At 38.7% G+C, this 17,672-nt stretch overlaps 2 protein-coding genes across 2 annotated transcripts; both read right to left on the bottom strand.

Moving 5' to 3' along the window:
* LOC108789726 (olfactory receptor 11L1-like) lies at positions 1-6,632 on the bottom strand. The gene is made up of 2 exons (XM_018559809.1): positions 6,591-6,632; positions 1-930 (listed from the first exon to the last, which is right to left on the bottom strand). Exons 1-2 carry the CDS (start codon positions 6,630-6,632, stop codon positions 1-3), a joined length of 972 nt encoding a protein of 323 aa, XP_018415311.1.
* Positions 6,633-9,170: 2,538 nt separating this feature from the next.
* On the bottom strand, positions 9,171-15,383 carry LOC108789727 (olfactory receptor 10A7-like). The gene is made up of 2 exons (XM_018559810.1): positions 15,186-15,383; positions 9,171-10,097 (listed from the first exon to the last, which is right to left on the bottom strand). The coding sequence occupies exons 1-2, from the start codon at positions 15,381-15,383 to the stop codon at positions 9,171-9,173; spliced, it is 1,125 nt and encodes a 374-aa protein (XP_018415312.1).
* Between the last annotated feature and the right edge of the window lie 2,289 nt (positions 15,384-17,672).

The following is a 17,672-nucleotide window of genomic DNA, read 5'->3' on the forward strand; positions in this document are numbered from 1 at the left end:
TTAATAAGCATTTTGGTTATATATGACTTTTCTCAAAGCTTCCTTAATGTCTTCATTCCTCAAACTGTATATGAAAGGATTTAGTAAGGGAGTCAATACAGTGTATAGCAATGACAAAGTCTTACTGAGGATCTTCGTGTGCCCTTCATTTGGAATTATGTACGTGGCGATCAAAGTCCCATAAAAGATAGACACCACTGTCAGGTGGGAGCTACAAGTTGAAAAGGATTTAAGTTTTCCAGTAGAGGAGGGTATCTTTAATATGGTTAACACAATACACACATATGAAATTACTATAATGAAGAACGGTAAGACAATTACAAGAATGCACAGTAAGGTGGCTTCCATTTCTGCCATGGACACATCTGAGCAAGAAAGTTCCATCACAGGGTAAAAATCACAGAAAAAATGGTCAATCATATTTGACCTGCAGAAATATAGCTGATTTATTGCAAGTGTCAGAATCAGTGCAACAAAGCATCCTAAGGTCCAAGATGTAACAACTAACCTAATGCACAGCACGTGGTTCATAATGGAGGAATAATACAGCGGAGAACAAATGGCTAGGTAGCGGTCATAGGACATCATCGTCAGAAGAAAACATTCAGAGCCCTCGTTTAAAATGAAAAAATAAAGCTGAGTTATGCATCCAGGAAAAGACATGGAGGCCCGTTGATGTAGTGCAATATTTAGCATGACGGGGGAAATATCTGAGGACAAAAATATGTCAGCTATGGAGAGCTGGGAGAGGAAAAAGTACATGGGAGAGTGGAGGTTCTTGCTGTAGGACACCAGTGTGATGATCAAGGAGTTGCCTAATATTGTCACACAGTAAATGATGAGCAGCAAGATGAAGAGCAATACATTAAATCTGTCCATGTCATGGAACCCCAGAAGGTAAATGACTGTGATGTTGTTCTTGTAGGATGCCTTTGTATTGCAAAAAGCACACAAAAATAGTATTAGAACTAATAATACTCTACATTAGTTTCTGGTGCTGGGAAATGTGTTTGGTGTTGGGTTTTCTATACCAAAAACATGTGTAAGAAAAACAGTTTGGAAACACCCCCCTCTAGCCTATCCACACAACCCAACACTTGAAGTGTATGTGAACCCTAACAATTAAGTTTGTGTATTTTCTTCATGTTAGTCTGTTAAACTTTTTTTGTTGTAACTGTTTGATGAGTGCAAACATATCTCTTGTTCATGTCAAAAATCCAGAGTTGTCTTTTGCATTGTGCACGCTTCCTGCTTTATATCAAAAAGTCTAGTTAGCCCTCCTAGTTCTTATCTTATGCTATGCTTAGTTAGCCCTCCTAGTTCTTATCTTATGCTATGCTTAGTCTCTATGTGTAATGGATGTGGGTATGTGACTATGATAAAAATGCCTATTTCAATATATATTGTAATATATATATATATATGTTATGGAGAATAATCTTGGGGATAAGTTATGACAATTTACATGCACATTCACCTCATTCCCTGCCCTCAAGGAGCTTACAATCTAAAGTCCCTATCTCACATACATACATACATGGCCAATTAACCTTCCAGCATCACTTTGGAGTGCGAGAGGAAACCAACACAAGCACAGAGAGAACATGCAAACTCCTTGCAGATAGTGTTCTTATCAGGATTTGAACCAGGGGCTCCTTATTGCTGCAAAGCGCCACAGCCCTCCACTACCCCACTGTGCACTCGAGCAGGTTAGCAACAGATAATGGCTGACACACAGTCAGTCCTTTAAAATGCTGTGTGTTGTCATTCCACAACAGGACTTGGGAGCTGAGAGCATTTCTGGCAGATCCACACTTATGTTTTTAGACTTGCAAACTCTTTAAAGGGATAACACATGAAGAAAAGTGCATGCATTACCCATGTGTACTGCATTTTTTCGTATTACTGTTCCTATATCTGAAGGTAAATCTCATTCATCATGGCTTTTTAAATACTGAACAGATATTACAGTGTTTGCCTAATGAGTCAGTTACTGACAGTGTCCTCTTCAATAATTCTTGGAAACTTTCACAATACAACAATGTATCTTATTTGTGCATCACTTGGCTGCAGATCCTAAAATCCTCTCTGAATCGGTGCTGACACTGTCTTTCCTGCTGGAGGGGGGCTACTTTTGTTCCCCATGGTCCCTGTGTGTGTTGTAAAGCAGTCACCGCTCCAAGCTCCCTCCCGGGATGGATCACAATCTTGATACAAATTAGTAAATTAAACATGAAATTGTAGTCCATCCCAGGAGTGAACTTGGAGTCGTAGCTACTTTACAACACACACAGGGACCATGGGGAACAGAAGTAGCCCCCCCTCCAGAAGGAAGGACAGTGTCAGCACCAATTCAGAAATTATTGGAGGATCTACAGCCGAGTGATACACAAATAAGCTACATTGTTGTATTGGAAAAGTTTCCAAAAATTATTGAAGAGGACACTGTCAGTAACTGACTTATTAGGCAAATACTGTAATAAAGTAGTCACTGCTCCAAGATCACTCCTGGGATGTTCTACAATCTCATATTTAATTTACTAATTTATATTCAGATTGTAGTCCATCACGGGAGCGAGCTTGGAGCGGTGGCTACTTAACAATACACACAGGGACCATGGGGAACAAAAGTAGCCCCCCTCCAGAAGGAAGGACAGTGACAGCACCAATTCAGAGATGATTTGAGGATCTACAGCCGAGTGATACACAAATAAGATACATTGTTGTTATTAGTTAAGGAACTTGAATGTATTTTTAAGGTTTAAGGGCAGGTTCACACCATTTTCAGGAACAGATCTGGCCTGGAAAATGGGGTGAACCTGCCCGCAGTTCTAGTGCATTCCAGACCAGACAAAATGAGATGTACAGTATTTTTCTTGTCTGGTCTTTTCTGGAACAGACTGTGCTGGTGTGAACAGAGGCCAGAATTATCATAGGGATACATTAGGATGCATTTTGGGTCTGGAAACAATCTGGTCTGGAGATTATCTGGATGTGGTGTGAATGGCCCCAAACGCCTGAGTTTAGTGGCATTTTAAAAACGATATCTATGTAGTTTACTAGAACTTCATTTTCTTATATAACTTTTTGATGTTAGACAGTTTTATCAGAAACGTTTGCGGCTGGTTTCACATCTTACCATGCATTGTACAAGTATCATTGTATCATTGTCATGAAGAGAAAAGAACAGCGATGCAGTAACATTTGTAGAATGCATCTCAATGCAGATGTTAACTAGTACTGTTTAAAACAAGAGCTAACCTGTGTATGTGCATTGATGTGTATTAAAGCACCTAGCTGCGAATGACCCTTATAATATTATAACTGTCATTTAAAATCTCCATGACAGAAGAGGAGAACACATATGTTAAAGAAAAACTAAAATACACTTACAATATTCAATAGCGATCCGTGATGATAATCCATAATTGGTTTATTTTTAAAGCACAGATATGAAAGATGTTTTAATTACTGTCTTTAAATGAAAACATGAAAATATATATATAATATTTTAGCCAGTGTTTTACATGTAAATGATGCATTTTAAATAAATGAAGAGTAAATTATTGATTAAATGAATAGAATTGACAGATGGAACAGAGAAGCAGAAATCAAAAATAGAAAAAATAGAAATATAGAAAAAATGCATAACATGAAAATATATATAAATAAATAAAAGTTTCAACACTTGCTTTGGTGAGTTTTTTTTGAACAAAGAAGAAGAAATAAAAGAATCAGGAATATAATAATTTGTGTTTCATCGGTATAATACATCATATAAATGCAGTTCACTCGAGTTGCTGATCAATACTGTTGGATAAACCTCATATGACAAAGATGAAGTACATTTATACACAATCTTTGTATAGAGTCTGAATGATCCCATAGAGATGAGAAAACCCTTGAGTGCCTATCTTGTAAAAATACAATTTCTTGTTGGATAAAAGAAAAATATTTTCTAAGTAATTATTTTCTTTATAATAACATATAGCTACATAAATAGCAAATTTCAAGGGAATATGTTGCCAAGAAAAATAAGTGATTGTAAAAACAGCCATAAAGTTATCAATTGACATGCTTTGGTAGTATCTGTAAGTGATCTGTTTAACCAGCTCAGTTCTCAAACCTGTTCACCTGGTAGGACAACAGCAGTTTTTAGGCCGGTTTTGGGGTAATAACTTTATCATTACTTTAGATAACAAAGTAATACATGTTTTCTTAGGGCAAACATGACTTTATTTTGGTAATGTTGCTTTGCACAAATGTTTGTATGCAATCCTTAGACAAAAAATGTAACAACATAAAAAAACACACCCGGTCACATGCACCACTGATAAAGACTACAAGCAGCCTTGTTAGGAAACATTGTACTGTCATTGTTCACTGTTGTCACTATCAAGAAGCTTCTCCAGAAGAAGGAAGTTCAACTGTTGTTAAATCGATTGGATGTGGAAAGGAATTGGCTGGAAGAGACTAGAGAGCTCAGTAGCACTGAGATAGGGACAAGGGATGAAACATTGTGAAAACAGATTTTAGGTTAAAAAAATCTGGCAATTGTTTTTGATATATAGGAATTTATCAAACTATATATCATCCAATGTATATCTAATTTGTCAGAATGGGCCACTTTCATGTTTCTCTTATAAGAGTACCTTTTACCATTGTGTGAGTAGATAGCATTTACTTTGGGAGTTATCAAACCAATTTAATTAAGGTGTGCTTGATATTTTACATGGTTATTCACAAAAGGGTGAAGAGTTTGGAGAAGGCAGGAGAAGTGAACAATCTAGGACAACATTGGTGATTTGGAACAATTCTCCATTTCAGCTCACTTTCTATGTTGTCCTAGATCAGAAGTGCCCACAATTTTTGTGTAAAGATCTACTTTTCAAATGACGAACTACATGAGATCTACCAACGAAAAAAAAAACCTCCCTCGCTCTCTCTCTCCTGGCATTCTCTGTCATACCTCGTTTTCTCCCCTGGCTGTATCTCCTTGCTTTCTCCCCTGGCTGTCTCTCCTCGAGCTCTCTCCCCTGGCTGTCTCTCCTTGTGCTCCCTCCCATGGCTGTCTCTCCTCGTGATCTCTCCCCTGTCGGTCTCTCCCCGCTCTCTCCTGGCCCACCTTGCTGTATTTTGCAAACAGTGTAGTGCAACAGGCTGTATAAACTAATATTCTTTGATGTAATACATAGCACTTCAACCACCAGAATCCACCAGAAAGGTGTCAGGGAGCTCGGCTCAGCAAACTCAGGCTAATAGGTAATCATGTATGCACAGAGGAATAAATATACCAAAATGAAATAAAGGGGACGTCATCTCACATCAGCTTTGAGAGCTACTGGTAGATCACTCTCTACCTAATGGGCACCCCTGTCCTAGATTGTTCACATCTCTTGTCTTCTCCAAACTCTTCCCCTTTTTTTGAATAAATCTGTTAGTCTCAAAAAGAAGGCATTGTCTTTGAAAAATGAACTATTTGTGTATTGTACTATTCCTCCCTGAAGACATTGGGCTATATAACAGGAGATCTATTTTTACAACCTTCTTCCTGTTAGGCTTTTAACTGGTTTTCTTAAATTACCTTGTTAAACTTCTAGAGGACACAGAACCTGTAAAAATGTACATATAGCCATCCATTTTCTTATGTGTAAAAAATAAGTCAAGACAACTGAACTTGCTGTATTTTTCTTGAAGACATTTCACTGGACATCCATCCAGGTTTCTCAATTCAGAATGACTTGTACAAAAAAATTATCTCGGAATAAATGTCACTGCAATCCACATAATTTGTTAGTCACAACCAGGTGTTGATTGCATTTGCATAATTGGAGTCTAGGAGGTTTATTAACCTGCCCAGAAAGCTGGTTGGATGACCAGTGAAACGTTTTCAAGAAAAAATACAGCAAGTCCAGTTGCCTTGACTTATTTGTTTCAGATATACCATGTGACCTGGATGAATGAGAACCTTCACAGACATCCCTTTTCTTGTTTTAAATGATAGAGATAGATTTAGACTATCAGTTAGTTTTTTTGCTGCCTCTCTTCCACTGGGGACTTTTCTCTTCACTTCCTACTCTGGAGATAAAACAGGAAGTAAAATGACATTTCTAAAAAATGAGAATAATTTCCCTCTTAGATAGCTGTCGCTGGCACAGGTGTCCCCTGTGGAAAATGTACCCTCACTCCTTAATCTGGTGACAACTGTAACATTTTGGATTCCTTTCGCTTTCTGTCTCGGTGACCAGGACAAAAAGAGGGGAGAATCTCCTTAGCAGGGACCACAATAAAAGCTTGAAAATGATTTTTATCTTTCTGTACTCTATTTAAAACATAAAAAAAGTTTTGGATATACATTTTTTAGGCAAGTTCTCCACCCACCCATCTAAGCGCTCTTTTAGTGTAACCTACAAATCTACCTCTTCCTCTCCTTTTCCCCTTTCTATTGGGGTCCCCCAAGGCTATGTCCTTGGACAACTCCACTTCTCTATCTACCCCTCTCCTCTTGGTCAGTTGATTACCTCACATGGCTTCCAGTACCATCTCTATGCTGATGATACTCAAATATATCTTTCCACTCCACAACTTACCTCCTCAGTCTCCTCACGTATAACTAATCTACTAACTGACATATCGGTCTGGATGTCACAACACTTCTTAAAGCTCAATCTTTCAAAAACTGATCTCATGGTATTCCCTCCCCCCACACACACTCCCCTAACTTTTTGATCATGATTGAGAACACAACTATCTCCAACACTCCCCCATGCCAAGGTCCTAGGTGTCATCCTTGACTTGGACCTCACCTTTCTTCCCCACATACAATCCAGATCCTGCCATCTTTACCTTCGTAACATCTCCAAAATACACCCCTTCCTCACCAATGAAACTACAAAGCTGCTCATCCACTCACTTGTTATCTCCCGTCTGGACTAGTGCAACTCCCTCCTCCTTGGCCTACCTCTACACAGACTATCCCACCTTCAGTCTATCATGAATGCTGCTGCCAGACTTATCCACTTAACCAACTGTTCAGTGTCTGCAACCCACCTCTGCCAATCCCTGCACTGGCTTCCTATAGCCCAAAGGATAAAATTCAAAATATTAACAATCACTTACAAAGCCATTGAAAACTCTACCCCAGGTTACATCTCCAACCTTGTTTTAAAGTATCACCCAAAACTGTCCCCTACGCTCCTCCCAAGACCCCCTGCTTTCCAGCTCCCTCGTCAACTCCTTCCATGCTCACTCCAGGACTTCACTAGAGTCTCTCCCATTCTTTGTAACTCCTTACTCCAACCTGTCTGTCTTTCTCCCACTCTGACTGCCTTTTGGTGATTACTAAAGACTCATCTCTTTAGGGAAGTCTACCCCACCTCAACCTAACCACTGAACTCCTTCTCATGCAATTCATCCCCACATAATAACAAAACATAATAACAAAACACTCCCCATGGTTTGATTAATAGACCAAAAAGGACCAAATAGAGAAGTTCATTGCTAGGGTTTACATAAAATGCTATTAGCAAAAAGTGCTTCTCATTGATCATGAGTTGTCAGGTGACTGTGACTGTGCTAAGCAATGAGTGCTCGCCATTTGCCAGCAGTATTCTAGATGCTGAGTGTCGGGCTGCAAACTGGTGTATGATGTATGGACCATACACTGGCTGGCTGATGTGGGTTTCAGCCAAACGCATGACCAGTAGGGGTGGGAAGAGGTGGAAGATTTGTCTGGGTAAATTCATTTTCTCACATTTAAAATTAAAAATAAATAATTATTATACAGGATTTATATAGCACCAACAGTTTGTGCAGCGCTTTACAATATAGGGAATACATTATAATTACAATACAATTCAAGACAAGATGGTAAGTAGGGCGCAGCCTGTGAGAGCTTAAAATCTAAGAGGGAGGGGCAAGTGATACATGAGGAGGTAGCTGTGTGGGATGATTTGCTTGAGAAAGTGATAGTTCAGTGGTTAGGTTGAGCCAGGATAGGCCTCCCTGAAGAGATGAGTCTTCATGGACCGCCTATTTGCAGACAAAGTAGGAGATAGCCGGACAGGTTGTGGTAGGAAGTTCCAAAGGTTAGGAGAGACTTTAGAGAAGTCCTGCAGGCGAGCATGGCAGAAGGAGCTAGAGAGCAGAGGGGACGATTAGGGTGATATTTTAAGACAAGGTTTGAAATATAGCCGGGGGAAGAGTTGTTAATGGCTTTGTAAGTGGTTGTTAATATTTAGAATGTTATCCTTTGGGTGATTGGAAGCCAGTGAAGGGATTGGCAGAGGGAGGTTGCAGACACTGAGTGGTTGGTTAGGTTGATGAGTTTAGCAGCAGCATTCATGATAGACTGAAGGGGGGATAGCCTGAGTAGTGGTAGGCCAATGATGAGGGAGTTACAATAGTCGAGATGAGAGATAACAAGTGAGTGGATTAGTAACTTTGTAGTTTCATTGGTGAGGAAGGGGCGTATTTTGGAAATGTTACGAAGGTGAAGGCAGCAGGATTTGGATAGTAATTGGATGTGTAGCAAAAGGTGAATTCGGGGTCAAGGATCACATGTAGCACCTTGGCATGGGTATCATCGAGTAAACAAAAAAACTTAAAGAAGAAGATTAATGCAGCCACCACATTTAAGGGCCAGTATACTTCAATTCTACATATAACATTTTTGTCCTAGGGTTTTGATAACCTTAGGAAAGGAAAGAAATGCTAGCAGAGTTAAAAATGGTCAATTGTGTTAATAAAAGGTTTATTTTAACCAAGTACAATGGGAAATGATGTTCAGGGTTTGAAACATGTCATGACACCAAAGCTAAAACTTTTTGACATTTCAAATTCTACAACGAACTATAGTCAATAGAAAATCCAGACCAGAGTTGTGATAGTTACAGGCTCAATTTTATTCAAAAACTTTAAAAGCAAAAGTAGCCATAGACCTTCATTCAGATCTTACTAGCTGAGATTCTTTTAATAAAGGTTAAAATACCTGTCCTGATAAGTACTTTTTTCATTCCTGATAAGCTGGTGCTAGAGATGTCTGCAGTGTGCTTTCACCTCCCTCTTCCATATTCCTAACAATGAATGGTTGTACATCATGACTGTTTTTGGATGCAGCAGCAGGACAACATGCTTGTACGTCTGATCCCCCTCGGGTATCTGTGACCAGCTTAAACCATTTTGTTATTCAAAACATTTCTTATAGCTTCCTTGATATCGTTATTCCTCAAACTGTATATGAAAGGGTTTAGGAATGGTGTAAAAACAGTGTACAGCAAAGCCAGGGTCTTACTGATAATATGGGATTGTCCTCCATTTGGAATCATGTATGTGGCGATTAGAGTCCCGTAAAAAATAAACACCACTGTCAGGTGGGAGCTACAAGTAGAAAAGGTTTTTACTCTTCCAGAATTGGAGGATATCTTTAATATGGTTGAAACAATGCATGTGTATGAAACTACTATCACAAGAAATGGTACCACTAAAACAGGAATACTCAATAAAGTGGTCTGCATTTGAATTATGGACACGTCCGAACAAGAAAGTTGCACCAGAGGATAAAAATCACATAGGAAATGGTCAATAGTGTTTGGCCCACAGAATTGTAGTTGACACATACTAAGAGTTAGAATTAGTGCGACAGAGCAGCTGAACAGCCAAGATATAACAACTAACTTAATGCAAAACATGTGGTTCATAATGGAGGCATAATGCAGAGGAGAACAGATGGCAAGATAGCGGTCATAGGACATCACTGTCAGTAGAAAACATTCAACTGCTTCCAATAAGCCAAAGAAATAATACTGAGTCAAACAGCTAACAAGAGATATGGAGGTCTGCCCATGCAGTACAATGTTTAACATGTTAGGGGTAATATCTGTGGACAACATGATGTCACTTACAGAAAGTTGGGTGAGGAAGAAGTACATTGGAGAATGGAGGCCCTTACTGTAGGACACCAGCATGATGATCAAGAGGTTTCCACAAATTGTCACAATGTATATTATAAGGAAAAAGGGGAAGAGAAATAGATTCAATATTTGATGGTTCTGGAATCCCACAAAAAAGATGGTCGTGACATTGTTCTTATACGTGGCCTGTGTGTCATGAAATAACAAAGACATTGCATTTTAATACATAAGAATATACAATATACTTATATAATTTTTGATGTTGTGCTAATATACAATGTAAATGAACACAAAGTCCCTACGCACTCCTCACAATGCTAAAACAAACGGTGCTCGCAGTGATGACCACGGATGGCGCCGTGCAGACACAGGATAGTGGATAAGGATCACCAGCACTCAGCAATGTCGTTTAAATAAGTCAATTTTATTTAGACAAAGTCACAGTGAAAACAGACAATGTTTCTGGGCCACGCAGGGTCACTTCATCAGGGCATCTTTTTGCTTCAAAACATTTCTGATTTTGAAAGTAAAAGATGTTTTATGTGTTGTAAACAAAAGAAGAAACTGAGGGATGTATGAACAGTTTATGCGTATAGTAAATAGGTATATCTAAGGTCAAAGCTTTTTTAAGTTTTGGATAGGTGAAATACTTTAGTTTCCTGCCCAACAGATACAACAGGATGTGAGTGGAAATTTTTCAAAAATAAATCCCCTTTTCTTTGTTTAAATCCGCGGTGAATGCATCAAAAAGCAACTTCCCCTGTGAACAAAAAATGTGAATCGTGAAATTATAACACACAAAAAAAGTGCACAAGGGTGCTGTGGACCTCCTCCAAAGATGAAAGGCCTCAACATTTCTGAACCCGCATGGCAAGGAGACTCTGGTCCACCTACCTGAAAGCCAGAGGACCCCGATCCTCAGGGTCCTACTGAAGTCATACCCACAAGTGCTAGGTAAAGGGCTCTCCCCGGAAGAGAGACCCCCCAGGTGGGGGAAGGTAGAGAAGCCTGTGAAGGCCACAGAACCTTCCCCCTAACATCAGGATGGTCCTCGAAGGAACCTGCAGCCATTGTCAATCTGTGGAATCAAAAGTGCTCAGACGTGCATAAAAATAGTCCCTTCTTGGTTGTCACTGGAACTTACTGGAAAATTTCCCCTCTATACTCAACATTTAATTCTTCTTCTGTGACCACTACATCAATTGTGAGTCTTGTGGTGACATAGGGGGTTAGAGGATGGCACTAGGATGAATTTGTGAGGACACAGGCAACCAACACAAGTTAAATGCTAAGCAAACTGATGGAGGATGGAATGGATGGAAGGTAGGAAACACAGGCAGCTGTGGAGTTGACTATAAGTGCTCTTCTTTTGCAGGACACTATCAACTTGATTTTTTTGTGGGCTGACTGAATTGCTTTAACTGCAGCTAGATTTTTAAATAATGTATATTCATTAAATAGTGATTATTTTTAAATATTTGCCTTGAGTTAAACTTCAAAATTATAACAAACAGAAAAACAGAAATTTCTCGAACAAAGACAACCATAGTACACTTACACTTTTTATCATTACTTCCTGATAGAAATCCATAAGTGGTAAAAATGTTACTGAAACATAAACCAACATAATCCAACATAATACACTTTAAATGTTAAAAAAAATCTAAATAAAAGACAAGAGAAAGAAACAAGGCAAAAGTAATTTGTGAAAATGGTCTATAAGACATGAGTTGTCTACATGGATAAGCCCAGTTTAACAAATCAGAAATTATATTTGCAAGCACTTATATTTATATATACATACTGACGTTGATAAAGAATAATTGATTCTGTAGTGAATAGAACATATTGCTCTTAATTCATGCAACCTCATTTTTTTTAAAGGTATCAATACACTTGAGAATTTAGATAAGAGTGGGAAATCTCTTTGAAATTAATACAAATATAAAAAAAAACAATATTTTCAAGGTTTTTATGTGTTTTGTGTGTGTATTAGCTATAATCTTAATCATGGTAAAACATACATATTAGATTATTTTTAGAAGGAGAAGGCTTTCTTCAGACTGACCATAGTGAACATATTATTTGACATTCAAATGTTCTTTTTCTTTAAGATAATCAAGTGAAATTATAGTAAAATAAAAAGTATATTTTCTGTTTTCCAAAATTATTTGCAGGTTTCACAAAGTAAATACAGTATTTTTTGCTCCATAACACGCACTTTTTTCCCCCAAAAAAGAGGGGGGAAATGTGCCTGCAAATCCCTAGTTTTTTGTACATTTAGCCCTGATAAAGCAGAGCTAAACGTACAGTGGAAGCCCCTGCTCATTTAATACAAGTGATCTATTCAAATCACTTGTATTAAAACCAAGTCCCCCGCCGTGGTTTTCTGGTCCCCCGCTCCTCTGGGGGACCCGTGACCACAGGATAGGAGCTCACCATAGAGCCCCTAGAGCAGACGAAGAACGGCCGTTCTTCGTCTGCTCTGTGTGATCACTGAGACCGTGGCACTGTAATCACAGCGCCACCTGTCTCAGCTGTCACTTACTGCAGCTTCTGTCACAGAAACTGTGACAGAAACGGCCTGTGTCCTATGTACCGGTGCACCTTATGGAGCGCAAAATACGGTAAATGACAACCAACAATGAATATGCAGTTTATACCTGAATTTTGAGAGGTAGTGATATCTTTGCTGGACCTCCATTTCAGAATACAGGGGGGTATGCCATTGAATAAAGTATTATCATAAATTACCTGATTAAAGATTTTAAGTAGTGCAGAGTAAAGTTGATCACAAATTTTGGATGGTGTTAAATTTGGATTGAATTTTATTCAATTGAATAGCCATTATATAGAATCTAATTTTTTGGGGGATTCTTTAATTATTTTATATTATGCAGAATCCAGTAGGGTTTTCTGGTAAAACTAAAGGTAGGTGTAAAACTGAACCATTTCCTGGGCAATAGGAACAGAGTCAGGATCATGGCAATGAGATCTTATAAGCTACTCTGATGAAAGATCTGATATCACTTATAAGGAAACCAACAACCTCTGCTCATGGTGAAGGTCTTTCAAGTTTAGAGAAGAGAAGATTTAAAAAGAAAAAGCAAAGATTAGAAAGCATAGAAATGAACACACATGGAAAAACTTTGGAAATGACAGGTGTACCAAGGATCTGACCCTTGGAGACTTTTAAGCTCTAGTCATGGACAGTGGCCATGTAGGACCCTCCAAGAATCCAAGGACAACCATCTGTTCTAACAAAATTTTTCTGCAAAAGTCGCTCTAGCAAACAAACTCAAAGAACCTAACATTAGCATTGGAGCAGTTAATGCTGTAATTTAATAATTATTTATTACTAATTATTAAACACATCAGTAGTGGCAACTAAGGATCATTTGTGTTGGAGCTATTCACCCACACAGTTCTGAATCCCCACAAGCTAGTCAAAAGATGGTGGAGTACTGCTTCCACCTGCAATGTCTTGGTGATAAAGCCTTAATGATATTTATTAGGCCTGATTCATGTGTGAATTTTGTCAGTGTAAGCGCATTCTTATTTATACATTCTGACTTTCTGTGTATGCAGATCTGTTTAGAATGCAGGTTGGAACAATTAGTAGTCAGGTGGTAAGGCACGGAATATCAAGCAAGACCAAGCCAACAAGCTTGGATTGGAAGAAGTCGTGCAGTGAGGTTCAGGAACAGTAGGCAGAAACATGGTTAGCAGAGGTTGTCAACAATCAGGCAGTTAAAGTATAGAGGAGATAGGTATAATTATTATTATTATTGTTGTTATTATTATTATTAATAATATTATACAGGATTTATATAGCATCAACAGTTTGTGCAGCTTTTTACAATATAAGGAAGACATTAGTTACTTTACAAATCAAGGCAAGTTGGTTAGGAGGGCCCTGCCCATGAGTGCTTACAGTCTAAAGTCTAGAAAAAGGTTGTGAGGCAAGGAGAAAAACAAGGCCAAGGAGTAACTCAAGTCAGCATGTTATAAGTAATATATCGTAGGCAAATCTGAGTTTATATAATTAGTCTGAAACTAACACCAAGGCCGTTAGGCATGAATGTTTATAATTACTTAGATATCAGTGGTAGTTATAGATGGGAAAGAAGCCCCAAAAGGAACTATCCTTCACAGGTTGCAGGATTCTAATGATGACAGTAGTCATTGTAATAAGTACAAAATCAATATTCACTCAATGTTTCCAAATTATCTCCACTGTCATCTACCATTAGATTGATGACAGGGGCAGTAAAGCTACACAAAGCAAAAACAGCCAGTTTGTCCTCCAGCTTTTCTAATGTGCCCCTCCCTCTCTCTCCACTAAGCCTGCCATAACCCCACAAACTGGCCATGAGGAAGTAATGGAATAAATTGAGCATGCAATATTATACTTTCTGCAGAAGGAAGATTTGAGTGATATACAAGTAAAAGTCATCCTCAGGGAGGTCAGGGTGGTGGAGGAGGAGAAAGAAGAGATGAAGGTGGAGTAAGAGGAGAAGGTGGTAGGAGGAAAAGACCATGAAAAATGAGTAAGAGGGTACAACGGCAATGCTTACCACCAGTTTTTAAATCTGGGGTGGCTGCTACTTTCACTGTTAAATTCAGACCTATTACTACTGGATGAAAAAATCAGTTGTCGCAGCTATAACACCTTTTTTTTCAAGTTGAAATTAACCGGATTGGGTACTGCTGTATTTAAGCAAAGGTACAGTAAATGTAAAAGTTACAAAAAAAGTATACATTCATAATATGTCACAACGCAGTCCATGGAAAGTGTACTGTTCTGTAACACCACATACAGATTAAAAGCATCTGCTAAAAAATCTGCATGTAAAAAGATTGGTATTTTCCCATGTCACCGTCAAAGTTGAACTGTGCGATATTTAAAAATATATATATATTTTTCAAATGTCTCCCATGTCAGTGCCCAGCTCCCATGCCTTTGTTTGACAATAATCTGCCAGTTAGTTAGAAAATTACCTAAATATAACATCTACATTCACCCACAATAGACTTTAGTGTGATTCAGGTATTGAAAAACCTGGCAGATCTGTTCATCCGTATCTGAGACTAACTGAAATGTATTCCCCAGGCTCCTCCATATTTTGGTGACTGGCTCCCATTTTTATTAAATACACTTGAGAAAAATCATGAGGTTGAATGTTGAGACGTTGATAACATTGGTTATTGTTTAGCGCATGGTCAGTATTAACTCAAGGTCAGCACAAATAGTGCTCCACCAGTGTTACATACCTTGGTGGAGTCTAAGTTCATAATGGTGGCCTCTCTTGCAGCTCCAGTCTCAGAGACCCTAAGTGGGGACACTGAGTGGCATGAGTCTGTTGATATCAATGATGTAGGAAAGGTCAGTCTCTGCAATTCTAACGTGTTTTGGGCAGGAGACAGGCACAGGAGAGGAACACAAAAGGAGCAGAGTTCCAGAAGAGCCATAGTCAGAACTAGATTGGTCATTAACACACAGACAGGGCAGTACCAGGCAACAAACAGGAGTGAAGTCAGGGTCAGTAACAAGCCAGGGTCAGTAACGTGTGGGCAAAGAGATGGCAGACAGAACTGATAGTAGAGGAACAAGTCGGGGGTCACAGGAACACAGAGTAGTGAGAGGAGGTCATCCAAGCCAGTTCGATAACAGATGAACAATCAGAACACAGGATCTCAGAACACAGGAAGGCTGTTGATCACTCAGCACCAGAGGCCAGAACATTAGGGCTTAAATAGCCCATAGGGCCCAGGCAGCGGGACTCACAGGGAACATCAACCACCGCAGAAAAAAGAACTCCAAAAAATCACAACCCCCCAGCACTGTAGAAGGAGGAGCAGGCTGTCAAAGACCCCTGGGTGCTCGGACAGGCTGACCAAAAGCAGATAGGTTCCTGACACATCTTATTTCAAATAGCCTACCGCTTTATACTCTGTGAAATGCATTAGTGTGGGATTACCTTTTTTGCTTGTCAAGAATCCAGTTATTGCTTAACATTAATCAGTGTTAATTGCCTTTATTCTTTGGGGTGGATCAATTTAAAAATCCCCAATCATTAGTTTGTTTTGTAAAACCTCTAAGGCATTTTAGGTTGTGTTGTAATGAATATGTTCCAGTTAGTCACCTATAAATATTCCTAGGAACTGAGACAGACTAGCTCAATGTTTTTAGTGTCACAGATCAGCTCTGCTTCTGCAAACATGTAAGGCTATTGTTACCTGTAGTTCCACAAGCATGTAAGCTTTTCTTACCTAACCTGTACGGATCTGGTGGTTTTAGGTGTCGCCCGATCCCACCAGCTTATCAGCTAGTCCATGCCAGGACTTCCAATGGTACTTTCAATGGTATCCAAACAATCCCTGCCAGAGCTTCCAGAATTTCCTGAAATGAGGTTGAGCATATCCTCTGACCCAAAGGGTTATTAAGCTCCAGATTTTGAGGTGGCTGTTGCTGTGTCTTAAACCAACTACCCGTGAATAGAAGCTATACTATTGTTAAGACTATTACCCATTGTTGCTGACCTGGTTTGCCTGACTATTCTGTCATCTTCTAACTTCTTCATTGTTGACTCAGACTTTATGACTACTGTTTGCTTGACACCTGCTAAGACCACTACCTAAACTTGAATACTCTCTACCTATTGGTTGCTGACCTGGACTGTCTAACTACTATCTGCTTGATACCTGGCAAGACCCCTGCTTTTTTATATAATCTTTATTTAAAGTTTTACATACTATACAGATCAACATTTACTCCTAACAAGGACAACAATTTTTAAACTGCTTGCTGAGCATAGACATTTCATCGTAATACATACATTTACATGAATATCACCAAACATTATATAACATATCTTCTTTTTCTTCCGCCACTTTAAATTTCCCAATTCACATTTTAATTACTCCTGATAATCCATCTAATTTGTTTACCCTCCCTCCCTTACATATATACACACTCATTTCCTCCTTCAAACCCACACACAGAGAAAAAAAAAGGATCCCTGCTTGATCCTGACTATATTTTGATCTCCTATCTCCACACTATAGTCCTCCTGTATCTGCTACCTGGTATTACCCGGTGGGCCAATCCCAGGGGCCTCATCCTGGTTGCAGTTGCAATAAAGAGTTCCAAGACCACTATGGTTTCTGGACCATTCCACAATCAGTAGCTCTGATGAAGACTTACTGGTACTTACATTCTATGCCCCTCATTACCTGACAGAGGGCATTGTGACATTAGTTAACATAAATCCACAATTGTTGTTAGAAAATAAGTTGTAGAGTCCACAAAAACTAGGAAAAAGATTATAAGATATCTCCACGTGAAACAATTAGATGACAAGTAAATCCAACTTAGTCAAGGTGAATTGAATATGCATACTCAGCTACCTAAAGTAACCAATTAATGCTGTTAGGTTTTATGTAGAACTAATGTTTAACAATATTCTTCGGTGCTTCTGTATTTTTTCTTTACAGCTAATGCTGGTTGGTCAAATATGGATCTAAAAAGAATTTTTTTTTTTAAATGCAGTACTTTTTGCTGTACTCTTTATTTGTTGTTATTTTTAAATTTTTGGATGATATATTTTACTTTATAACTGTAATTTACCAGACATCAGTTATTTCTAATGTGTGGACTAAACAGACCAGGGTACAATATGTTCAATTTTAAGGATTAGTGCAAAATTCATATGATCATAACTGGTGGACATTTGTTCTCAACTAAAAGGGTATTATTAT

This window comes from Nanorana parkeri, unplaced genomic scaffold, assembly GCF_000935625.1.
Source record: "Nanorana parkeri isolate BGI_ZX_2015 unplaced genomic scaffold, ASM93562v1 scaffold416, whole genome shotgun sequence".
NCBI classification, from domain to species: Eukaryota; Metazoa; Chordata; class Amphibia; order Anura; family Dicroglossidae; genus Nanorana; species Nanorana parkeri.

What these genes read in the sequence shown, in the direction of transcription:
- LOC108789727 (XM_018559810.1), bottom strand. Translation starts at nt 15,383, where the DNA reads ATGGCTCTTCTGGAACTCTGCTCCTTTTGTGTTCCTCTCCTGTGCCTG. An exon ending in TGAACTTAGACTCCACCAAG is followed by an intron (nt 10,098 to 15,185) that starts GTATGTAACACT and finishes CATGACACACAG; the next exon opens with GCCACGTATAAGAACAATGT.
- LOC108789726 (XM_018559809.1), bottom strand. Translation starts at nt 6,632, where the DNA reads ATGTCAGTTAGTAGATTAGTTATACGTGAGGAGACTGAGGAG. An exon ending in TACGTGAGGAGACTGAGGAG is followed by an intron (nt 931 to 6,590) that starts GTAAGTTGTGGA and finishes TGCAATACAAAG; the next exon opens with GCATCCTACAAGAACAACAT.